Source organism: Nuphar pumila, chromosome 9 (assembly GCF_984573655.1).
Source record: "Nuphar pumila chromosome 9, dmNupPumi1.hap1.1, whole genome shotgun sequence".
In the NCBI taxonomy this organism is placed as follows: Eukaryota; Viridiplantae; Streptophyta; class Magnoliopsida; order Nymphaeales; family Nymphaeaceae; genus Nuphar; species Nuphar pumila.
This window is the reverse complement of record NC_143257.1, coordinates 119,282,602-119,310,588: the sequence shown is the minus strand read 5'-3', so window position 1 is coordinate 119,310,588 and position 27,987 is coordinate 119,282,602. Positions and strand designations below refer to the sequence as shown.

The following is a 27,987-nucleotide window of genomic DNA, read 5'->3' as shown; positions in this document are numbered from 1 at the left end:
AGGTTCTAGAATTAGCAGATACTTCTATATAAGCATAACTAATTTTCCAAAGGCATAAGAATGTGTTACAAAGTGGCACGTAATCTGAGATAAAAAAAGAAAAAATAATAATTTCATCAAAATAAATGAAATCATGCATTATCATAATGCATTTGGCTAAATACAAGTCACACAAAGTCAAGAAGAAAAACAAGAAAATAAAAAAAACAAATAATTTTATTAATGAAAGATATACAACGTTTACACAGCAACCTGAGTATAACATTCATGTACACACACTATTTACATATATCCTCTCTCACCTATACAACAAAAGGATGAGCAATATATAGAGGAAGATATAACTGCTAGTTTGACTAGTTAAACTAGTTGTTAGAGCTAGTCCTAACAGCTAGGTTGACTAGTCAAACTAGATATTAGAGCAAATCCCAACAGGTAGTTTGACTATTTAAACTAGCCATTAAAGCAAATCCTAACAGCTAATTGGTCATTCAAAAAATGACCAAAAAGCAATATATATATATATATACAAAAATAAAATATTTAGTCATTTTAATAATGACCAAAAAATCTAATCCAACCTAAAGTACACCATAAGTATACTTACTAATCTAATACGTATGCCTAGGGTATACCTATCCTAAAATACATAAAAGGCATACCTAAAGTATACCTTGAATACAACTCAAATTAAATATACAATAATACATATCCAAAGAAAGAAAGAAAATACCTAAAATACACTCAAGTGTACTTTGGTATATTGAAGACAAATACAACATAGGAAAATGCTACATCTATCTTAACAGAATGCAGCTTCATTAAAAGGCAATAAATTTGACGTGTAGATTATAAGAAATTTAAGTCCTACAGGAGAGAGTTATTGTCCCATCATAAGGCAATAAATTTTCACATGTAGATTATGAGTAAAAAATTTGAGTCCGACAGGAGAGAGTTAGTGTTCCATCATAAATGGATTTTGAGTGAAAAAATACAACTCATTCTCCATAATTTTTTTGAAAAGACAAAAGAAAAAACATGCATTATTGTAAATCATAAGTATCATTTAGGTAATTAGTTTAAAGGAATCAGTTTTGAATTTTTTCTCAAAAAAAGAACATTCATACCATTAATTCACAAACCGCATATTTTTATGTTAAAGTTCACGGCATTTGATCGTTAAGAATTATAAAAGATAGACAAAAGATTACTTAAAATATCAAGAAGCAATTAATGAATGGTCACTTCTTGCATAATTACTCAATTACTTACGGTACTAATCAATGTCTAGGACAACCAAGGTAAATCCTTGTAGGGGAGAATGTGGGGAACTAGTTTTTTTTTTATTGTCAAGTTGGGGCTAGGCAGACCCATACCGTTACAAGTCATAAAAAAACTTATACATCATTTTGAATTGGGAACCAATTAGGAGGTTTATCGTTCCAGATTTTTGTATCATGGTATAGTTTCAATCTAGCTAAGCACCTCGGAACATAGTTCTTCTCCTTTGGTACTCGCTCACAACGAATACGATCAACCTTGAAGAAAGTGTCTCTCAAACTATCCAACATCAAGTGTGCACCTCGACGTTACAAATATCTATTTGTTGTATGAACCACATCCCATCTCGATAATTCCACCACCACCTTTGATGTTAGGGGTAGGGGTAGATAATGGGCTGGTCGGCCCAATTTGGGTCGGCCTATTGGGAAAACCCCAACCCATGGCTCGCCCGTGGGCCAGATTTTCCGAACAGCTACTTGAAAGCCTAATAACAGGGACTGGTTGACTTGATTGTCTTTAAAGCTATGACTCCCCCACCATAACAAGGAACTCGACGGATTCTCCTCTGGAGAGCATCAGCAGCATGGACTCTTGAGCGACAAAGATGAACTTCCTACTTATCCTAAAGCCCCTAGCATAACATCAGAAGTAGGAAGTTCTGCAGCGAAGGGGAAAGGTGTGGCCAATGCTAGTAGTATTAGTGTCGCAGGCACAAAAAAGAAGAAGAGGGAGTTCTTCGAGAGGAGGTAGAGCAATAGGCTCTATTAAGAGCTTTTCCCCTCCTAGAATTCTCGTTGGGGTGCAACCCAACATTTGCACTGCTACGATTTCTCAACATTTAGTCGAGCAGGTGAATATCAGGATTGGAAGATAGTTCTATGATGTTTGCACTCCTTTAAATGTGGCCAATTTCTTTTATTTTCAGGTTGGAGCAAATGCCATAACCAGTATTGGGTATGGATATAAAATGTCTTCATTTAATTATTTGAGAAAAAAAATTAGATACTAATGTGAATGAAATGAAAGCATATTGTGATGAGATGATACAGTCTTAGAGAGAAACTGGGTGTAGCATCATGACAGATGGGTGGAACGATAGAAAGTCAAGGACCTTGATAAATTTGTTTGTCTATTGTCCTAAAGGAACTATGTTTTTTAAGTCAATTTATTTGTCTGCTAAGCCTAAAACAACAGTTGTATTACTAAGAGTATTTGATCAGGTTGTAGAAAAAGTTCAACTTCAAAATATTGTTCAATTTATTATTGATAATGCAACAAATTATAGGGCAACAGGTAAAGAATTGACAGAAAATTATGGGTCAGTCTTTTGGACATCGTGTGTTGTTCATTGCAAAGACTCTTGAGAGCATCAACAGCGTAGATGAGAAAAATCACACAATTGATTATTGCCAAGCAATTACTAAATGTATTTACAATCATACATGGATTTTGAGTCTAATGAAAAACTAGACTTCTTCCAAGAATATTCACCAAATCACCAAAGGTGACACCGAAAAGAGTTCCACCAAAAATATCAAAATGTACACACAAATGGGCTCACACACAAAACCCACCAAAAGAGGGACAACACAAGGATAAAAAATAAATATTTTATTGATGTTGATCTATGCAAGAAGCATTGAAAATGAAAGAGGTTTTAATCTATATATATATAAGAGCTCCAAGAGAGACGTTGGAAATACCCAAAGGTTCTAAATAGAGTCAAAACATATAAAAATATCAATTTTAACAATCCTTCGAAACACCATAGTTTCAAACAATAGATTGTCATCACTGGTAAATAGAGTTATAAGCATTCATAATAATAACAATGGTCAATCAACAAATGAGTGATACTCACAAATCCAAAGATCGATCAACCGTCAGTTAAAACCAAACCACAAGTTGACAATCTAAACTGACATAAAACGAGTTGCACACAACTCGCCCCAACAAACATTTCTGAACAAATAATAAGGCCAAGAGAATGAAGCATCATATAAAAATTTGTAATGGACAATCCAAATGCCACAAAAGGCAATGCATACTCACATAAATCAAATTCCAAATAAGTGAGTTCATATCAAATATTTGATTTGAAAAAGCAAGTTTCAAATCAAGTCCAATAAAGTTAGGTAAGATCCTTGTAAAGATTTGTGCAATCATATGCACACAAAATATTAATTTATAAATTTTCATAAACCTTGTAAGTAAAGACAATCAAGGTTACATCAATAACAATGAAAAATGAGTGGCCAATATAAACAAGCTATATAGATAGAGAGAGCAAAATCTAGATTATAAGTCTATTATGAGACAATAACGATATACAACATAAAAGGGATCAAAACTTACAAAGTTTTTCAACAAACCATATACAAGATCGAAGAGCAAACCCAAGCACAATCATCATGGACACTCTCGAAGATATTAAAATTCAGGCATATCCAATAATCTAATAATTTTAAGGGTACATAAAATCTACTATAATATTTAACATTTTATAAATAACAAGAACCATTAATCAAGAAAATTAGTGTTCATTAAAGATCCAAGTGAACAAGCACAAGTGTCCATTAGGGACACACCAACAAAGCCCACAAAGGGGCATCCGTAAAACGCTCAAGATGAAAATTTCATTTGTTCAACAAAAAGGAAGAGGCATAGAAAACATATAATCATAGTAATTGGAGTTCTTAAGAAACCACATACTTATTTAGAACATAACTTTTAATATATTATAAGAATATACACAAATAATCATAAAGACATTAATATACCCAAAATATGCTTTGAATTAATATGCAAGGAAATGAAAGTCTCCAAATATGTTTACCAATAAAAGGAAACAAAGACCTCCAAAAAATATTTACCACAACAACAAAGTGGACACTCAAACAGTTTCACAAAAGTACCAAAAGAACATTCGCAAGCCACAAAATGGGCTCACAGTAGGTCACAACAATGGACACCCAAAAGAGTTTCACTAAAATACCAAAAAGAATACTCAAAGAACTACAAAAAGATTCACTCACAAACACCCATTAAAGGGGTACAAGAACAAGAACAAGAGATAAAAATATTGACTTTATTGATCATAACACATGCAAGAAGCATTAACTTATTTTAAAAAACTCTACATAGATTTCAAAGAACATGCCTTGACATATGCATGAAATTATCAATAATCATAAAAGTGTTCAAACTTTTTCAAAAATATATATATACTTTGAATGAACACGCACACAAATTTACTAATGGATATATACGAGAGAATAGAAAATATATACTTTTGTAGAAAAGTAAAAAATGGAGGATTTATCATAAAGAGCTCAACAATATGCTCCTTATGAGTTAATATCAAAACACAAACTCTAGTTCCAATTTAATTTTTAAAGAAAATACATTTTACACGATTAAGAAATAACCATAATATTTCAAACAAATTTTTCAAAAATATATAAATACCTTTTTTAAAGATAGAGAACTAAAAAATAGTCAAATATATAAGGATTTTAGAATACATACAAAAGCTCACATCATGTAACTCTATTTAACTTGAAAGATTATGAGAGATAAAGATGTAGATAACACAACCTCTTGGGCACCACAATCACCACGATCACACGGGTACCACGATCACGTGATGATCACACTTCAAAGGTCCAAGAACACCTTTGCTCTAATACCATGTGATGAAACAAGGAGTCTTCACACACCTCACTCAAGTGGCACAAATCACACCCACAAATCATCCAAAGCACAAAAATCACTAAGAGCTTATGAAAATCACAAAGTGCACATGCACAAGTCCACTATGGGACAATCCAAAAAGCACTAAGGCTTACACAAGCACAAGAGTGCATACAATATTAAAAGAGAGGCAACACTTAAAAATAATGAATTTATTCATCATCAAGGAGCTTCAAAGAAGCTTACAAATACAAGGGGCCTTAAGCCCTTATTTATAGATAAGAAGAGGCCAAGAGGGAGCCTCCAAATAGACTTTGGGAGGCTCCCAACGGTCATATTTGTGATCGTCGGGAGTACACCCAACAACTATAAGAAGGCATTTAACAAAAATGCTCTTATATAATGAGATAAAATACAAAATATTAAAAGAAGAATAAAAAAACCTAATTTATAATGTTACAACTAACCACCTTTAATCTATTTTAGAGAGACAAGAGAGAGAGAAGCAAAAACGAGAGGAGAGAAGGGAGAGAGAGAGAAGGAGAGAGTTCGATTAATCATTAACCCTAATCACCTATTTAAATAGGTGATTAGGTTGAATGTGATTACAACTAGGCATACGTAATTATGTTAAATTACGTATGACCACCCCCAGATTTATGAATATTACTTTTAACACTCCCCCTCAAGCTGGAGCATATATATCTATCATGCTCAGCTTGCTGCAACATCTTGAGAAACCTGCACTTGCGAGGGGCTTGATGAAGACGTCTGCAACTTGGTCTTCAGAAGTCACATGACTAGTAGAAATATGCCCCGCCTGCACTAAGTTACGTATATAGTGACAATCAACTTCAATGTGTTTTGTTCTCTCATGAAAAACTGGATTGTTAGCTATATAGGTGGTTGATCGATTGTGACACATCATCAACATTGGGGATGGAATCACCACTTGTAGATTTTTTAGAATGGACCTAACCCACATCATTTAAGCAGTTGTTTGAGCCATAGCACTATATTCTAATTCAGCACTGGAACGAGCTACCACAGTTTGTTTTTTTACTTCTCCAAGTAATTAAGTTTCCTCCGACAAACACGCAAAACCCTGTGGTGGACTTTCTATCATCGATGGCCCCTGCATAGTCTGCATTTGAGTATGCAATTATATCAAGGTTGGAGCTTTGTTTATATAGTAATCCCTTTCCATGAGAGGATTTCAAATACCTGAGAATCATCATAGTTGTCTATCAATGCACTCGAGTAGGTTTGTCCATAAATTGGCTTATCTTGCTCACAGCTAAGGAGATATATGGCCTTGTTACAGTGACATATAAAAGTTTACCAACCAAGGATCTAAAACTTCTATTGTCAATAAGTTCTGCTTTTTCATCATATATATGCAGTTTAGGATTCATTGGTATATTGGCTGGTTTGGCACCTAACATCCTTGTTTCCTGCAGTAGGTCAAGTACATACTTTCGCTGTGATAGAATTAACCCCTCACGGTTTCTGGCCACCTTTATGCCCAAGAAATATCTAAGAGAACCGAGATCTTTTGTGACAAAGTGCTTCTAAAGATGAATCTTTGTGTCTGAGATGTCCTTTGCACTACTCCCTGTAAGAATAATATCATCTACATATACAACAAGGAGTGACCTGAAGATGATCTGTTGAATCCAAATGCAGATATAATTCCAAATAACTTATGAAACCATGCACGAGGACTTTGTTTAAGACCATATATAGCCTTCTTTAGTTTGCACACCTTGCTACACTCCCCTTGAACCTTAAACCCGGGAGGTTGTTGCATGTACACAGTCTCAGACAAATCTCCATATAAGAAGGCGTTTTTCACATTTAACTGACACAAACTCCATCCATAATGAACAGCTACATATATGACCAACTGAATAATCCCAAGACGGGCTAACGGAGAAAAGGTCTCAAAGAAGTCAACTCCATATGTTTGAGTATACTCTTTAGCGACCAACCGGGCCTTGTACCTTTCGATTGAGCCATCTGAGTTATACTTAATGGTGTAGACCCACTTACATTCAACGATATCTGCATCAGTGGGAGGAACAACCAAATCCCATGTAACGCATGAGAGCAAGGCATCCATCTCAACCTGCATCGCTTGCTTCCACTTAGGATCTAATAACGTTTGATGATGATTAAGTGGGACAGAAGTGGCAAATAAAGCAGAGATAAAATTCTTCAAGTGAACCCCAAGTCGTGCCTCAGTAACAAACTTGGAGATAGGATGTAATATGCATTGTCTTTTACCTTTCCTGAGAGCAACAGGTCTATCATCATCAACATTAGACATCTCAATATTTTCATAACTTACTTCTGAAGAAGGCGGTGGTGTAGGTATTGATTCAAGTGGTGATCTGCGAGTGTACACCAGAGGAGGATCATGATACCGAGCAAATGTGGGAGACTGAGAATAAGAGATAGTCTTAGAAAACGACTCCAAGGGAAAAGGAGAAATGGGAAGAGGTAGGGCATCACCCTGTTGAACGTGTAGTTTGGATGCAGTGGTAGAAAAATAAGGAACAGATTCAAAGAAAGATACATCCGCACTAACATACTCTCGACGGGAGACAGGATCATAACACTGGTAGCCTTTTTTATTTTTTGGATATCCAAGGAAGACACACTTGATGACTTGAGCAGATAAATTATCACGGTTAGGTCCAAGTTTATGAACAAAGGAAACACATCCAAATACTTTGGGAGAAATCGGGAACAGTGGAGCATTAGGATAGAGAATTTGAAAAGGGATTTGTTCTTCCAAAGATGAAGACGGCATACGATTAATGAGATAACAAGCAGTGAGAATAGCATCCCCCAGTATGAGGGCGGCATATTTGATTGCAACATAAGAGTGCAAGCTACATCTAGAAGATGCCTATGTTTTCTCTCAGCAACGTCATTTTGCTGAAATGTATGGGCACAAGTAGTTTGAGGACGGATGCCACGATTTCGATAAAATTGTAACAATTCATTGGACTTGAACTCGAGAGCATTATCAGTGCAGATAATCTTGACAAGAGAATAAAACTGAGTCTTTATTTCAATAACAAAAGACATAAGAATGGAGACAACCTCTGACCTTTCTCTTATTAAGAAAACCCATGACAATCTAGAAAAATCATCAACAATAACGACACTGAGATTGACTAGGTACTCTACTAGGTCCCCATACATCAACATGCAAAATCTCAAACATTGCTTGACTCGATGGACTCTGACGAGAAGGAAAGGAGCTTCTGTGTTGTTTGCCCAATTGACAGGCGTCACACTGAAAAGAATCAGACGGAAAAATCTGAGGAATAAGTCTACGAAGCTTTGGCAAAGGAACATGACAAAGACGAAGATGCCAGTGATAGGTACTGGAAGATGGCTCAGACACAGAATTCATGGATCCAACCGGCTGATGTAGATAATAGACACCACCCTCCTCATGGCCTCCACCAATCATCTTCCCCGTCAGCAAGTCCTGAAAAAATACAACACACAAGATCAAATATCACCCTACAATTATTCTCCTTAGCAATACGACTAACAGATAGTAAGTTCTGAGGAAATGAAGGACATTAGTCAATTGAAGTGTGGGGGATATAGGAATGTTTCCCTGACCTACAACAGGAGAAGATCTCTCATCAGCAAGTATAACATTACGAGGTTCAGCAATAGGATGTAGCTTAGAAAAATTATGGAAAGCCCCACACAAGTATCTAAAGGCACCCGAATCAATAATCCATCTACTACCTTGATAACTCAGGCTATCACCTGTAGAGCACGCCACATCAGCAACAGGCATAGGAGCACTCGAACTAGGAAGCCGGTGAGACAGCAATTCATCATACTTTGCACGACTGAGAATAACTGAATCGCTGAAGGAGGTAGTGGGGTTCTCTGCCTCGAGTTTAACAACTTGAGCCTTGGACACATTCGGTTTAGGTGATGGGATAGGAGGTCGGCCAGTCTTATCCCAACACCTATCTTCAAGATGTCCAAGTTTACCACAATATGTACATTGAAGCCTTTCTCTTCCTCCAGTACTATGACTGTGACCTCTTTCTCAAAAATTCAAGAAAGTACCTCTTCCACGACTTGAGGTGATTGCTAGGGCTGATGCCTGTGATTCAGATTGAGTTTGAGGAAGAGTGATGGCAAGCCTACTCAGACGATTATAGGCTTCTACAAGACTAGGAACATCAGAACTAGTTAGCATTTGGACTTTGGCAACTGAGAATTCCGATGACAACCCTGTAAGAAATCGGGCAACCATAGTCTGCTCCTGATGGGTCTTCTGTTTGGTGCAGCATAAGGGTCTGTGTGCATTTAGCATGTCAAAAGCAAATTTAACAAAGGCATAGTATTGGGCTAAAGTCTGATCTCCTTATTGCAACTGATAAATCTCCTACTCAACTTGTAGAATACGACTCACATTAGTTTCATGAGAAGATGTATCACGGATATTGTCCCACATTTGTTTAGCTGAGGTGTAATAAATTAGTCCATCAGCTATATGAGGTTGTACACTGTTCATTATCCATGACATCACGATGTCATTGTCTTCGTCCCATGTGACATATTTTCCTATTCTTTCAGTGGGTTCCAATTCCAACAAGACGTGACTTTTTCGATGACCCGAAACCGACATCATGAAGGTGCGAAACCACCTTGCATAATTAAAATCATCTAGCTTAATTGAAGATCCATATGAAAATGGATTTGCAAAGGGCTTATATTCACCAAAGGCCTCTCCTTTTTTGTTATTATCTAAAGCACGTGACTCAGCCATAAAAAAAATTTCCTTCACCAGGGACAGCAAAAAAGATTTAGCAACCCAACGATTTCTGTGCAACAAGAGTCTCCTGCATACTTTGTTTCCAGATCAGAATAGTGATCAGATCACTACCACGACCACAAAATATTAAACAACGACTATCGACTTCAAGATTAGAACAACTACCATTTAATCTTCCACAGCAATGATCTGATCGCAGGCATTCAATAGCGACTCATCACTATTTTTAGATCTGATCGCCGACTGCAATAGTTCAACTGCATCCATTAAAAATATTTTAAGCCCAAGACGATATCAATCCGATCTAACTGTAATCTATTTATTTTTTTTCTTTGATCCAGTCGATGTCTTCAGATCTGATATCTTCTCCTTATGTTTCACGATGACCAGACATGATCTACAATCAGCAGCAGCTTCTCCACGATCAGCAACTGCAGCGTCTTCAAGATCCATGAGCAGTTCACGATCCACACATCTGATCCTTCTTCACGATCTACGATCAACCGCAGCAGCGTCTTCAAGCCACAAGCAATTCACGATTTCAGCAGCTTCTCCACAATCAGCAACTGCAGCGTCTTCAGGATCCACGAGCAGTTCACGATCCACGACATCCGATCCTCCTTCACGATCTGTGATCAGCAACAGTATCACCGTGATCTTCAGCAGCAGTGTCATCCCAGAAGGGAGACCCGCTCTGATACCATGTTACAACTAACCACCTTTAATCTATTTTAGAGAGACGAGAGGGAGAGAGAGAGAGAAGGAGAGAGTTCGATTAATCATTAACCCTAATCACCTATTTAAATAAGTGATTAGGTTGAACGTGATTACAACCAGACATAATGTTAAATTACGTATGACCACCCCCAAATTTATGAATATTACTTTTAACATCTAACATATACAAAATGACCCTGATGGGCAACCTAAATTACATTATTAATTATAGTTATATATACATATATCTTGAATCTATGTCACATGGGTGCGGGTGCGGGGATTCGGCACTTCCAAAAAACCCGGGTGCGGGGGTGCGGCAGGGACAAAAATGTAAATATATATATATATATATATATATCATGTATAGTGTATATGTATGAATGTATGGTAGTTGTTAAGGTCCATGTGTAATGCCCGTAAAAAAAATGTGTCAGACTCGTGTCGGGGTTTGATCCGCTGTGTCGTTCCCGGATCCGGGTCTGAACTGGACCCGAGCCTAATCCGGACCCGCGTCTTTTAAAAGACGCAGGTGTCTCGGGCGAGGGGCAAAAACCCTCGCCCCTTCTCTCTCCTCGCTCGTTCTCCTCTCGCTCCTCCCTGCGGCAACCGAGCGTCGGCGACTCGCCGCCGGCCACCTGTTCGCCTCCTCTCTCAGTCCGGCAGACCCCCCGACGACGCAAGCACCTCCCCCCCCCCCCCCCCCTTCTCCGTCCCCTGTGTCGCAGGACGTCGGCGATTGAAGTTGACGGCAGCCTCAAAGCTCCGGTGATCCCCCACCTTCATCGCCTGTGTCCCTCGTCGTTGCCGACCTTCGAGCCTCTTCGCCTCCCCCGTCTCTGAGTTCGGCAGACCTCCCGGCAGCCACCTGCGACATCAGCGGCGACCTCTTGACTGGCGATCGGCTGCGCCAAAACCCCGACGACGGGAAAGTCGACGCCCCTTCCACTCAGCCTCTCTCCCTGTTACATCGGCGGTCTCGTTTCTTCCGGCCACCTGACGTTTACAGCTGCCGGCGACAGCACCGTTGTTGTCCCCTCTCTGCTATGGTTGTTGTGGTTCCCGATGATCGCCGCCGGCAGCGAGCAACCCCGACGGCCCCACTGCTGCGGCCTTTCGAGGTGAAAAACCCTCCCCTCCTTTTCTTCTCCTTTGTGAGGAGTTGGTCGACAGGGGGCTGAGCAACCCAAAAAAATCCAAAAAAATGGACAAAAATGACCCTGGGTGCGGTCAATGCACCCAGGGTCAGGTTGACTGCACCCGGTGCCGCACCCGCACCCGCGTCGAGTCGCGTCGACACGGGTGCGGCACCCTGCTAGCCGAATCCTTGTGACATAGTCTTGAATATATATATTCATATAACTATCTATGAAATTATAGATATAACTTAACAATACATATAAACATGTGTATGTATATTTACATTTTTAACACCATCCTATTAACCATAATTTTAGTAATCACGTTGCATAAACTTATTGGACGGAAAGTCCTTCAATCTTTTAGCACCTTGAATTTTTGGAATGAGAGAAATATGGATAGCATTTATGTGTCGCAGGATCATCCCACTATCAAAAAAGTTCTTTATTGCACAATATACATCAGCTGCTACAACCGACCAATATCTTCGAACAAAGAGTACCGAAAATCCATCAAGACCCAGGGCCCCATCACCCTTCATTTGGAAGATTGCCATTTGAATTTCTAAATCAATGGCCAAACTATTTAAGAATTGGTTTTTCAAATCGCTAACCTTAGGTTCAGCAATACCATCAAGTCGTACATTCAAATATTTGTCTTTGAGAATAATTGCATGAAGAAATCCCTCGTTGCATCCATCATATCCTGTCTATTTGACATAAGAGTACCATCCTCCTTCTCAAGGAACCTGATGTGATTTCTATGAGCACTATGTTTAACGTTTGCATGAAAAAATGTTGTAATCTGATCTCCATCCCACAACCACTACACAGGATTTCTGTCACCGAAAAAGTTTCTCTATCTGGATACAGCACTGCAAGTCAGCAAGTCATCCTGAGTTGAGGCGCTCTTGTCAACTGCAGACCCATCACCACTATCAATTTGATAGTTGGGCAGCCACTAAGTCTTCTTGAAGTCTTCTTTTATAAAGCTCAATGTCCCCTACCTTGGATGAGTTGCAAAATTTCAATTGCCTCTTAACCTCATCCAACTGGCGCACCACAATGAACATAGGAACCGCTCTCAAAGAAATGGACCAGGCTCATTGAACTATATAATTACACTACGGTAAAAGCATCCACATCTTATAGAATTTGAAAGATACCTTCGCCAGGTATGTGAGAGAACCACAATCTACAACCAGCCCAACATGATCAGATATGAGCTTTGGAACAAAATAAACACAAGTACATGGGAAAGCCATCACCCATGCAGCATTAACTAGAGCCCGATCCAACTTGCTCGCTTTAAAGTTCACCCCTGATTGATTATTAGACCAGGTGAATTTAATTGAATCATCATGTAACTCGGAAAGATTACCATTTGTGATAAAGCAGTTAAACTCTTGAATAGCTAATGAATCTCCCGATAAATATCCCCTTTAAGTAGGTGATCGAATGATGTTCCAATCTCCCACAATCAACCATGGCAAATCAGTGTGAATGTCTAACAAATAATCAAATAATGGCCGATGTCACACTTAATAATGATGTGCATAAACCCCACGAACGAGACAAGTCAGCCCTTCTTTCACTACTCTTAACTGTCACACATTGATCAATAGAAGACACCAACTCCACTTGAACCTTATTTGGATCCCAAATGCAAAGAACACGTGTAGGCCCACAATCAAAATTTCCAATGAAGTCAAAACCGTGAAAACATCTCACTATCTTAGTCATAGCAAAACTAGAAACCTCAGTTTCAAAGAGAAAATTAATATCAGACTTACATTGTTTTATTTAATGAAGAATTTCTCCTTTAGCCCAAGATCTACCGAGTGCCCTAATATTCCAAGTTAGTGTCTCCATGATACGACAATGCTTAGAATGTAAGAGAGTATCATGCTCAGTAGGAGACTTAGGACTGCCACCAGGAGCAGCCAAAGCCCACAACTCCATGATATGATGTTCCTTCACAGGTCTTAGGTCTGTGGGAATCAAAGCAAGAGCCTCCAAAGAGAATCCTTTGGAAGTGTTTCAACATGATCATCTCTAACATCCTGGAGCATATTCTCAAGTGCCATTACCATCTTGATTACGTTTGAATGGTTAAGTCTCCTCTTACGACCTGTTTTGGATCCACGATGTAAGCTTATAATTGGATTTGGTCTTAAAGATCTCCCATTAGCATAGGTCCAGACCTGATTCAATTCGACTTGCAAATCCGTCACATTGGGTTGATCCAACATAACCGACCCACTTTGAGTCAATGGCCGTCCGACAAAAGATGTCAAGGATTCCTTATTTATAGGAATATCTTCCCATCAAATCACTCAAAAGGCATCAAGGATTCCTTATTTTTAGGAATCTCCTTCCCATCAAGGCACCCAACTGGTTTGGAAACCAAATCTCTTACCAACTTGGGACTCTCCATTGACTTTTCCAAATGTGGCAAATTACCACAGTTAATTTTGTTACCAAAAGTAAATGACAGTTGACCGGAATCCGGCTGAGAACCGATCACCGCAGACAGCATACTACCATCTTCTATAGAAGCACCGTGTAAGTCATGAGGTTTCATAAAATGTAATGAGCCACCCTTCACAGGTCTGGGCAAAGACCCATCCCCTGAAGAAACTATATTTTCATTAGGCTCTACCACAATGTCATCAACTTCCAAAACTTTGAATTTATTAGACTCACCCCACATACATAGCATTACCCTGCTCTTTCCTCCTCCAAATCTTCTTGGTCTTTACTTGCTTCCATCCATCATCATGCGGAGCTTTCTTATTATTAGCTTTAAGGTCTCCTCTACATTTAATAAATGCAGAATCACGATGAAAAGTTGAACCCGAAATGGAGCAGAAGGAAATCAGACCTTCATATTCCAGAGGCTGCATAAAAATCCTTATATTTTTTATTTCGAACTCAAACTCCAACAGCGTCTTAGTATTAAATGGAAATTCAACACAAATGCGAGCATAAAAAACCCGATGAGATGCCTTAGTACATTCATCTATATCAATCAAACGACCTCCCAAGTACTCAGCAACATCTAGCAGAAAATCCTCGTTCCAAAGATTAACTGGGAGACCCGGAAAGTGTATCCATACTGGGAAAGAACTCATGGGTTCAATCTTCCATGGCATGCCTGGTTTCCAACATTGAAGAAGCAACATTCGTCCTGCAAGCCTCCAGACTCCTTTCACAACATAATCAAACCCTCCTTTTTCAAATGAATTAAGAATAAGCCATCAGGACCAATAGAGAATTTCAGATCTTTGACGGCACACTCCACATTTTGCACAGGTTTGAAAAGAATAATTTGAAATTCATCCTTTTGTACTTTTCATTACCAGCCAATAAAAACCACTCCAGTGGCTTGCCGCTTAACCATCCTCTCATATTTAGATGCATACAGGAACATATGAATACCAATGTTAGAAGCCTTAGTCTCTAGCGAACCTCTCTCCTATGAGCATAGGCCTTTGGCCATCCAACCACCTATTAGCAGACATAGCAGGATGAGAAGAGGACCACCCGTGATCCCTACAATTGTTATCATGGCCTGTGGAATCTCCAGGGTCCCTTTGTTTGGAGCCATCCAGTGCCACAGTCCCCACGCAGTCAGACATCACGCCTTAGAAAGCAATTACTTAGTCAGACATCACTTGACCCTTCCTGGTCACTATTATTGACTCTTGGTGTTGCTTCATCCGCTGAAGGCCAAAAGTATGTGGGGAACTTGTTAACATCTACCGAAGCCCAGAAGTATTAAAAGCATGCCATAGAAATCCTTTTAGCTTAAATATGATACCTGGATTGAGGACATCTCAAGCAGAGGGACCTCCAGTTCTTATTCTGCCAGCAGGGGCCTTCCACAGCTTGTTGAGCAAGAAGAAAACAACTCAAGACACTTGTTTCTCAAAGTCCTCAGCAGCATTTCTTTTTCAGTTTTTCCTTGAGAAGATCTCCTTAGATACAATAAGTTTGCAGTGGGACCCTATATTTATGCACAAGGGTGATTTAGTACTCTCTTTTGTTCTTTATTTTATACTAAGCAATTGATAATGAGTCCCTAGCTCCAATTCTGCAATACATATGAACCCCCACCCCCGATGACTGGTAATAACTATGTGTGTTTTTTACATATTTGATTGCTCTAACATTAACATGCATAAAGCTATATTATTTCAAGTCCTTCAGAATGCTCCAAGATTACAGTTTCACATTTTAGAACCACCATGCTAAAGCAGTGAATGAATGAACAAACCTGAGTATGTCTCAATCTTTTGCCGTAATTTAAACCACATGTTTCTACATGAAATTAGGCAAGGAAGCAGTTTACAATTACAAAAGAGAAATAGTAATGATTTCCTTACATATGACTAAAACCTTGAACTCCATTGTAAAATCTCACAAAGCATCCGTGCTTTTCAATTTTAGTGATCCATCCATGTGTGACCATACCTACAATAGCATCAGCATAGGAGGCAATAACACTAAGCTTCGATTTAACCTGAAAAAAGGTTAGCAACAATTAAATGGAGTGACATAAAAGACCAACAAAGACCTACATGTTCCGAGAGAAAGAACATTAGCCACAAATACCAAGACCCAGATGTAAGAGTGAACACAATAGACGCTTATAAATATACGCATTGATCTAAAGGCTAATAACCAATGAAAAAAATAAATCTGATAATTATAATGAGACAAACATCTAACAAAGGCCACAAAGGGTTTTAAAGGGCTCAAATAATGTTGAGATAGCAATCACATATGTTCTTATGGTACAATAATTACAAGGATCTCATAAAATATCAAAGATTTTTAAAATAATATTAAACAATAACCTGTAAATTCTACACTTTGTTATAAATACGCATTTGAATAGATTAAAAACTTCTTGAATATCCAGACTATCATAACATGATAATCTAGGAGCATTAGCATTAAAAACTTAGTCGTGATCTCTGGTTCTATGCACCACTATTGGTCAGCAATTGTCGACGTAATACATTACTCACTGAACAAGAGCACAAATTCAAATTCTTGTCGCAAAGAGATCCAAAAAGAATATGTTAAATCTTTTAACATAACAAACAGACTAGCTATTCTAAGCATGTCACAGACAAAAAATATCCAAACAAAGAACTGCACAATTTCTAGATCAGCCCTATCAAATTTCTATTAGTCTGCACATTTACATGATGCATTAAGCAACATAATTTATAATTTATCAACAAACTATATATGTCACATAGGTGTGGGTGTGGGTGTGGGTGTGGGTGTGGGTGTGGGTGTGGGTGTGGGTGCGGAGGGTGTGATACGGCAATTTCAAAAAACTTCAGTGTGGGGGTGCGGATATATGTATGTGTGTATGTGTGTGTATGTGTGTGCATTTATGTATTTATACATTAATATAGACAAAACTGGACTAATTGAGGGTTAACCGAATCAACTTTTGGACAGAGATAGACCTCAGTGTGGTTGACTTCTACTGACACAAAGGAAGTTGTGTACAAATGTTGCATCCGCAAGCACCATTGTTTGGAGAAATTCGCTTCTCAAATTGCTTTCCTCTCGCATCCCTTTCATTTCCCACTCTATCGCTTCCAACTCGCTTCACCATTGTTTTTTGTTTTTTTAATGTTAATATTTTTTCCACTTCCCCCTTGCTTCCAACTTGTTTCCTTCATGATTCCTTTTTCGCTTCTCACACACTTCCGAAATGAATTCTGCTTCCACTTCATATTACTTTTCAACACTCGATTCCCCACTTCCGCTTCATGCATCGCTTCCTGTATCCATTTCGCTTCCTGGTAACTATGTCATAAACACACCTTCTATATTCAGGAATCCTGACTGCAAGATCAACAAGTTGAATTCCACAAACTTTAAAGATATCTCCATTCTAATTCCGATTTTATAAAATTTCAGAAATACCAGTATCAGTTATTGATGTTTTAGATATTCTTAATGCACCAAAGGAATTCTACACATTCTAAAATGCCACAATTGGAAGTCCCTAATTTTGCATCCATATATTCCAGAATACTATTTAGTAGCCAATTTTCTGTCAACCGACAAATTTACAATGGTTACCTTCCCACAGAACTTTAAAATTATATAGGAATCAGCTGAAAATGTGATATATCAAACAAACTGTAAAGTTCCATTAACAATAAAGAAAAGTCTCCAGATTCCCTTTATTGCCTCAGACGTTAAGTTTTCGTTTTTCTGTAGGTTTAACAAAAAAACCATTTTCGCCATTTCTACCCGTCATGACTGATCCTTAGTTGTCTTTAACCCCATTTTTGTTGAACATTCACTTCATTAGTGTCATTCTAGTTGTGCATCTTCTCTCAAGTTTTCTAGCACAATACATGCTAGTTCTTTGAACTAAATTTGTTAAAGAGACATTAGACAACTATTTGGGTCATGCAGCTGTTTGGGTTCTCAACAATTGGAAATTTTCCTTCAACTCTAGTAACCAGAAAGAAAAAAATTGTGCCATATTATAGTATCATAGAGTGAGAACACTGAAAAGGAAGAAAAAACTCCTATATCAAAAATTGATGGATTTTATCATGTTGATATCAATGTTTTAAAACCTAGTGACTCGGGACTCGGCTCGGCACTGTTTCGCGACTCGGCAAATCAACTGCTGACTAGGCTGTCATGTTTACCTTTTAATGTATTGAATCAAAATAGATATATAGGTAATTACATATATAAATATATATGATATACAGTTACATAAGTATGCTTACATATACATTATGCAAAATATATACATTGTAACTCATACAACAACAACAACTACGCCTTCATCCCACAACAATTGGGGTCAGCGATATGAACCAAAAAAGAAATTCATTTTGGGTCTTCCACATGAATCCTTTTCCTCCAATCATTTCTATCCAATGCCATGTCCTCGGAGAGGTTCAAAGCATTCATATCCTTTCCTATCATCTCCATCCAAGTCTTCCTAGGCCTACCCCGACCTCTTTTAACTAATATATTTTCCCATTTCTCCAACCTTCTAACTGGAGCATCATTAGGCCTTCGCCGAATATGTCCAAACCACCGTAAACGATTCTCTCGCATCTTATTTTCAATGGGTGCAACACCTACCTTCTTACGTATCTCTTCGTTCCGAATCTTATCTTTTATTGTATTTCCACACATCCATCTAAGCATCCGCATCTCAGCTACACTCATTTTTTGAATATGATGTCTCTTGGCAGCCCAACATTCCGTACCATATAGTAAAGCGGGTCTAATAGTCGTCCTATAAAACTTTCCCTTCAACCGCAATGGCATTCTACGATCGCACAACACTCCAGTTGCACTTTTCCATTTCATTCACCCAACCTTTATCCTATGATTTTACATCTCCATACTTTTGAATGATGGATCCCAAATATTTGAAATAATCATTCACCGGTATTTCTTGCTCACCAAGCTTCACTACACTCCCATCACTACTTCGTTGCTTACTAAACCGACATTCCATATATTCAGTCTTACTCTTACTCAACTTAAAACCTCTAGCTTCCAATGTCTGTCTCCATAATTCTAACTTAGCATTAACCCCAGCTCTAGACTCATCAATCAAAACAATATCATCAGCAAACAACATACACCACGGTACATTTTCTTGAATTGATCTCGTAAGCTCATCCATCACTATCGCAAATAGGAAAGGGCTTAAAGCAGATCCTTGATGTAACCCAACCGTTATCGGAAAATTGGTTGTCACCCCTCCACAAGTGCGAACATTGGTTACTACTCCTTCATACATATATTTAATTATACTAATGTACTTGAGAGAAACACCTTTCTTCATCATTGTCCACCAGAGAACGTCCCTAGGTACTCTATCGTATGCCTTCTCTAAATCAATAAAAACCATATGCAAATCTTTGTTCCTCTCTCTATATCTTTCAATAAGTTGTCTAAGAAGATGTATAGCTTCCATAGTTGATCTTCCAGGCATAAAACCAAATTGATTCTCCGATATCATGACAACCTTCCTCAACCTAGACTCAATCACCCTCTCCCAAAGTTTCATAGTATGACTCATGAGTTTTATACCACGATGGTTTGTGCAATCTTGTATATCACCCATATTCTTATATAAAGGCACCAAAGTACTCTTCCTCCACTCATTAGGCATCTTATTTGTTCGCCAAATCAAGTTAAAAAGATTTGTCAACCATTCTAAACCTTTCTCTCCCAAGCATTTCCAAGCCTCGATAGGTATACCATCTGGGCCAACTGCCCTTCTTGATTTCATTTTCTTCAAAGCCTCTGCAATTTCTTTCTTTTGAATCTTGCGCATAAAGTCACGATTTATCTCATGAAAAGGAATGGAGAAGTCTCCAAGATCTTGAGCATGACTATCATTAAATAGCCTATCAAAATAATCTTTCCATCTCTCCTTAATCTCCTCATCTTTGACTAAAACCCTTTGTGTTTCATCTTTGATACATCTAACCATACCCAAATCCCTCGATTTCATATCTCTCATCTTTGCAAGCCTATAAATATCCTTCTCGCCTTCTTTGGTATCCAACTTGTCATAAACCTCCTTATATACCTTAACCCTCGCGTTTCGAACTATTTTTTTAGCTTCCTTCTTTGCTATCATATACTTCTCCAAATTCTCATTATCACGACTCTTACTTAGATTTCTATAACACTCTCTTTTAACCTTAATAGCTAATTTGACATCCTCGTTCCACCATGATGTATCCTTACCTAGTGGTGCACCGCCTTTAGACTCACCCAATACCTCCTTAGCCACTTTTCTCATGTCACCCGTTATCTTATTCCACATTGATTCTGAATCCTCCTCGAGACACCAATCAACTTCCTTAACTACCTACTCTACAAACATTCCTTGTTTAGCTCCTTTCAGTGCCCACCACTTAATTCTAGGATCTATCCTATGTCTATCCCTTTTGCGGCATTGTCTAATTCTAAGATCTAAAATTAAGACTCTATGTTGTGTAGCTACACTTTCTCCCGGTATAACCTTACAATCGATGCAACAACCCCTATCTCTCTTTCTAAGTAGGAAAAAATCTATCTGACTCGTATTAACCCCACTTTTAAATGTTACATTGTAACTCATACAATATATATAAATAAATACATAAATAATGTACATATACATATGACTCGGATGAGTCATAAATTGACACAATCAAGTCATAGTCGAGTGATATGAAAACCCGGCTAACTCTGCCAAGTCTTGCGGAAAACCTAAGTCACCCAGTTGACTAGGCAAGTTTTTAAACATTGGATGATATGTAGTGCACAGTTTAATTAATGTTGTAATCTTATCTGACCCAGATATTTTGCAAAGAATTTCCAATCCTCAGCAACTTTCACTTTTGAGGTCATATGAGATAATTTTAACCCTCTTTTGACTGTCAAAAACTAAAATGAAACAAAAATAAATTTCACCATCTACAAGGGTGCTCAAAATCCTTTTCTGCGTCATCCCACAAGTAAATGATAGAAACCCTAATTTTGTAAGACAAGATTTGTGGGCAGCATTGTTGATGATTTGTGCCTGGGTAAGATATATCTGCAAAATTGGGGTAAAGAGAAAGGGAAGTAGTTTTTTATTCTGAGAGTTTTATAGACCTCCTATTATCTGGAAACAGGGAAGAGATTATCCAACACAGGTAATGGTAAGTAGTCTCTACTGTCTTGCCATATTTGCTAGTGCAATATGTAGCGCAAAACAACCATCTGTATATACGACAAACTCCTCAAGGTCATGAATTTATATTCTAGATGAAAATGGAGAGAAATCACGATAAACTTTTATGAACAAACATGAATGGGACTAGACATATGATACTCATTGAGCACAATACTCCAGAAATTGGAGAAGGTGAAGGTCAGTTGCCATAATCAACAGCTGCCAAAAGCGGAAAAGAAAAGATATAGGTCCGTCACTAGCACCAAAAGTTGGAGAAAGTGCCAGAACAAATAAAGGAAGTGAAGTTTTTTAATGAATCTAGCAACAAAGATGAACATAGGAGAGATATTAGAGATCTATTTAAAGAAGCAGTAGGATAGTTTGGCATCTTTGAAAAAAATTATGCAATTGTTCAGTTTCTGCAATTAATGTGTACACTCGATGCTACAAGTATTGGCAGTTCACCTCTCATAAAAGTGGACCTTGTTTTCTTCTCATCAAGCATATATATCATTAAAAGGTGGATGCAGAAACTGGACATTTCCTAGTAGATATCATGCTGGTCAGCAATCCAACAAAAGCGATCAGAAATGAATGCTCGATGGTTTTAGAAGGTTTAAAAGAAAGTGTCGAAGTGAAATTAGGCTAACAAGATATCCTTTTCCCAGAAGTGCTTGTAAGGAAATACACCATTAAGCTGCTAAATCTTCCAATGTATTTGGATTAGCTAGATATGTGGAATGTAAAACAAAGGTTGCAGGCCAAGGTTGGTGGAGTAGGAGGGCTGGAATGTCCAGCTCAGGAGGAAGTTCTCAGATGAAAAATGATGAACTGGATTTTTGTAAGAATGTGCCCAGCTTCGTTGGTTTGGTGCAAAGAAGGGAGAAGATGCCAGTGAGAGAGAGGGAGGTTGCGGCAATGAGTGGTACAATCCTCAACAGCAGGATCGCGCCCTATATGTTATACTTATATTAAAATTAGATTGGGTCTGGATATTACATTATGTTACATTAGATCCAGACCCAATACAAACAATAGAATAAATACATGGACTTCGGGTCCAAATCCAAACCCATAATAGGTATAGTGATACAACGATCCAATCAGTCTTAATATCCTCCCTCAAGTTGTGCATGGTCATGCACCATGGACAACATGCTCTTCAAGAACCAAAATTGTATGTTGGTAAGACCTTTAGTGAACAAATCCGCCACCTGATCAGTCGTCCGAATATAATCAGGTTCAACTTCCTTGTTTTCTACTTTTTGCCGAATAAAATGTTGATCAATCTCTATATGCTTTGTACGGCTGTGATGAATGGGATTGAAGGAAATCTGGATGGCACTCTGATTATCACACAAAAGAGTAGTGGGTAGAATGGTTTCTCCTAATTCTATCAAAAGATGTCTCAGCCATGTAACCTCTGTTGTAGCTGCTGCCATAGACTTATACTCAGCCTATGTACTAAATCGTGCAACTGCACGTTGTTTCTTGCTACTCCATGCTATTAAGTTTCCATCAATAAAAACACAATAACCAGACACTGACCTTCTGTCATCAGGATCTCCAGCCCAGACAGCATCTGCATATACAATTAGTCTATGTTGCTCTCCTTTGGTCTTAGATTGATGATAAACTAAGCCATCCCCAAGTGTTCCCTTTAAGTATCGAAGAATTCTCTTGACATCATTCATATGTTCTGTGCGTGGATCATGCATGAATTGCGAAACTTGATTCACTGCATACATAACATCAGGTCTAGTGAAAGTGAGATATTGAAGCATACCCACGAGGCTGCGATATTGTCTGGGATCTCCATATGCCTCCCCATCTAGAGCACTGATTTTATGATTCAATACACTAGGAGTGGACAAAGGTTTACAATCCTTCATACCTGCCTTATCCAGTAATCCAAGGTATATTTGTGTTGAGTTAGCGAAAGATATCTATCCCGGCGGTCTACTTCAACCCCCAAGAAATAACGCAGAACCCCCAAATCTTTCATCTTGAACTTTCGACTCAAGAGAGTCTTTGTAACTTCTATATGTTCATCAGAATTCTCAGTGATAATAATATTATCTACATATATGAGAAGTAAAGTTCTGACCTGACGATCTCAAAAAATGAATAAGGAATGATCGAGATAAGATCGAATGAATCCATGTCGTTGAACTTCGACAAAGAAGCTATCGAACCAAGAACGAGAAGCCTGCTTTAGCCCATAGATAGCTCTTCGTAATTTACAAACATGAGTGTTGAGACTGCATTCTGCATAACCAGGGGGTTGCTCCATATACACTTCTTCTTTCATACTACCATGCAAAATTGCATTTTTGACATCGAGTTGACTGAGAGTCCAACCATACTGAACCGACAAAGATAAAATTAATCGAATTGTTTCCATCTTGACCACTGGTGGACTAAAGGTCTCATCATAGTCTTGCCCATATTCTTGAGTAAAGCCTTTGGCTACAAGTCTCGCCTTGTAGCGTTCAATGGATCCATCAGGTTTGTACTTGATCTTATAGACCCATTTAGAACCTACAACATTTTTGTTTGAGGGTCTAGGGACAATCTCCCAAATTTCACATTCATGTAAGGCTTCCATCTCCTAATTCATGGCTTTAATCCACTTGGTTGACATGTATGCATCCGAGAAGCTGACAGGTTCATCTTGCTTTTCAATCTGAGAAACAAATAATTGCAGATCTGTAGAGAAGTTGTTATAACTGGCACATCTCTCAATAGGATGGCGAATTCTTCCAGTTCGTCTGGGTTGCACATCAATTGGCTAATCATTATTCTTGTTTCATCGTACATAGATGATTCCTTGAAATTTTGCGGCATCTGAAGTAGATATGCTAGGAACTTGCGCATTTCTCAATTCTTCCATCTGAGGTTCAATACCGGTCTCACTTGGTTCAACAGGTGGCGTGGTCTGAGGTTCAATACCAGTCTCACTCAGTTCAAAAGGTGGCATGTGACATGAGGAAGCATCATATGTCTTTATCTGGTTAAGCAACTCAATGGCAAGCCACGACTGGTACCACTCAACGGCCCCGTTGTGTCCATCTACACTTCCTGGGTGCTGAACAATGGTTTCATCAAACACAACATTTCGTGAGACTCTGATGCGAAGAGTGATGGGGTCATAGCATTGATACTCTTTGTATTGGTCAGCATATCCCACAAACTTGCACACACATGCCTTGTCCTGAAACTTATTTCAATGAGAGTTATCAATATGAACGTAACATATACAGCCAAACACTCGCAACTCATTATAATCGGGTTGAGTCCCAAAAAGAGCAAAATAAGAGGATTGGTTCTTTAGCAATGTCATGGGTAGACGATTTATGATATACATGAAAAGAAGTGTTTTCTTTGGTTACGGGTGATGGATCTGAAGATCCAGACCCGTGACATCCACTTCTTCATTAATGGCACTATGTAATACTGGTTATTGTAATGAGGGTATTTTAGTACCCTAATTAATTTTATAATCACATGTTAATATAAAGGAATACACAGCAGCCGACCCAATGACTAATGGGCATCGGTTTCTCCCAACTTCTCTCTCCCTTTCTCTATCTCTCTCTCTCTGTTTTTCAGCTCTCACGCGTGGAAGGATCTGGATATTCAAAATCTAACAATACACAGCTGATTGGAAGGCCTCAGTCCACAAACTCACGGGAACGCGAGTGTCATGCAACATACTCAAGGCACTTTCTACAATGTGTCGATGTTTTCTTTTCGCCGCACCATTTTGTTGTGGGGTATGTGGGCAAGATATACGACGACATATTCCATTATCTTGAAGACATTCAGTAAATTCCTTTGATAGATACTCACCTCCTCCATCACTTTGAAAATGCTGAATTTTAGATAAGAATTGACTTCAAACTGAAGCGAAAAATGAACGAAAGAGTTTGAACACTTAAGATTTATGTTTCATAAAATAAATCCAAGTATATCTGGAGTAGCTATCAATAAAGGTTACGTAATAGCAACTTCCGAATAAAGAAGATTGTGGGGCAGGACCCCAAACATCAGAATACACAATTTCAAAAGGTACTGAAGCTCTTTGATTTATTGAATTAAAAGGAAGAACATGACTCTTGCATATTTGGCAACTGAAACAAAGTGAAGTATCGGACTCAACACTCAGACTAGACTCTGGAACAAGACCACTCGACACTAGTTTTTTAATGAAGGAACCATTACAATGACCCAAACGATGATGCCAAATCTCTGGTTTATTACACTGAGATAAACTAAAACAATCTTTAGAGGACACTGGCTGAACGACGGATGAATTTGATGAACCACTACGAACAGAAGAAGAAGAAAGTTCCTTGAGGATATACATGTTTCCTTGTCGTTCTCCTTCAACGAGTGTCTTCTTCGTGAGAAGATCCTTGACACATACAGAAGAAGGAGTGAATTCAACAGAAGAATTAGTATCATCAACAAGTTTAGAGACAGAGACAATATTCTTGACAATACTTGGAGAATGATAGACATTGGACAAATTTAGAGAAGAATTAGAGAAGGGAAGGTTAACATTTCCAGTGTGAGATATAGAGTGAAGAGTACCATCTCCAGTTTTAATATGAAATTTTCCGCGATAAGGAACAGGTTTTAAAATCTTACCGACATCACCTGTCACATGCGTTGCAGCCCCAGAATCAATGTACCAGGTTCCTTGCTCATTCTGCTTGAAGCTTAAACTTGAAAGGGCAGATATCAGAATATTCTTCACATTATCCTTTTCATCATCCTTCGAGTCTTCTCCTATTCTTCCTCTGTGAGAGGATCTTGCACCATTGAATTTTCCCTTGTTATGTGGATTGAACCAACAATTAGCTTTGATGTGCCCCCTTTTGTTGCATTGAAAACATGTCGGTATGTTTTTAGAGCTCTGATTCCCTGGGAAAAAATTAGGTGACACATTGGGCATGGGCAACAATCCTCGTCCTCCTTGACTATTCCTTCTCGGTCCACGTCCACCTCGAAAGCCTCCACGTCCTCGTCCTGACATCATCCCTATAATCAATACATCATGGTGATTGGAGTGCATCTCTTCTCCTCGAATAGTAACTTCATATTGTAATAGCTTCGGGCGAAGATCCTCAAAACTTGGTAAAGAAAGAAGGCATAGGAGGGATGTGACCAGCATGTGATAATCAGATCCAAGACCATTTAGTGCCTGTTGAACTTTCTCTTTGTCAGGAATTTCACAGCCCACCATAGCGAGTTGATCAGTGATGGTCTTCTCTGTGACTGACAAGTTTTCCTTCTTTAAGAGCTGAAATTCTTTCTTCAAATGTAGGATTCTGGCCTCTGAAATCTGTGAATAGGTTTGCGCCAACCTATGCCATAGGTCCATAGTGAAGCATTCATCGGGAATGCCCACTAATACCTCTTGGGAAAGAGTAGAAGTAATATATGCCACAACCGCCTGATCCTTTCTCCTCCATACTGTGAATTCTGAATTACGAACCGATTTGTTGAAAACCTCCCCTTTATCATCTCTCTCCTCTTGCAAAACAAACTCTGGTGGTGTAGAGACAGATCCATCAAGATATCCAGAGAAATACAAACTCCTAATAAAAGGCAATATTTGCCTCTTTCAAGTTAAGTAATTTGAGTGGGTGAGTTTCTCGAAAATAAGTTGACCAAGGAAGCTAGATGAAAGAGAAGGAGAATCCATGAAGGGAATAAGAATAAATGGAATTGAAGGACGGGAAATATATCAACAAGACAGTCCCACAAGTTAGAGAAACAATCGGTGTTCACGACCCCTTTTTTTTTTAAGGAACGGGTCACTGCTTCTCGAATACCTTTAGTGGACTGCACAATTAGTACTGGTCAGAAGCTCCACAGATTATCGCAGACTCCAAAATGCAACGTCAGGTTTGACAAAATTGGGTATACGAATTTGAAACCCAATAGATGTTGTAAGATGAGAGTTCTGACGTGAAGAGTCAGAACTGATGTTAATGCAAGGTAGATGCACCAATCAGATCCAGAAGCAGCGATGAAGGGGTAAAAGAATTTTTTTTTTTTTTGCAATAGAAAGACACGAACTCAGATCTGGAACAAAATCAGAGCTGGAACGAAATCATGTCTGGAACAATAGAAGATGGAATGGAAATAAAGAATCGATGAGAAGAGGCAGATCTAAAAAAAGAATGTAAGAATCGAAAAAAAAAATTGTTTTAATAGGAAGAGACGAACTCAGATTTGGGACGAGAACAGATCTAGAACGAAATCAGATCTGGGACAAAATCAGATCTGGAACGAACACAGATCTGAAAACCCAAAGATTGAATAAAGAATCGGAAAAAATTTTGTGTGGATTTTTACTAACCTGGAACAGAAGATGAATCTCTCGAGTTATTTTCTGGAATCGGATTCACGCCCTTGAACCGAAATCAGATGCAATCTCGCTCTGATACCATGTAAGAATGTGCCCAGCTTCGTTGGTTTGGTGCAAAGAAGGGAGAAGACGCCTGTGAGAGAGAGGGAGGTTGCGGCAATGAGTTGTACAATCCTCAACAGCAGGTTCGTGCCCTATATGTTATACTTATATTAAAATT

At 38.5% G+C, this 27,987-nt stretch overlaps 1 protein-coding gene across 1 annotated transcript in view; it reads right to left on the bottom strand.

The window, feature by feature from the left end:
- The window catches only part of LOC149829074 (RIBOSOMAL RNA PROCESSING 5), a 110,077-nt gene that overhangs the window by 45,140 nt on the left and 36,950 nt on the right, over positions 1–27,987 (bottom strand). The window contains exon 14 of the mRNA XM_090017890.1: positions 16,044–16,180. Coding sequence (XP_089874016.1) covers positions 16,044–16,180 — 137 coding nt within the window. The remainder of the gene's footprint in view (positions 1–16,043; positions 16,181–27,987) is intronic.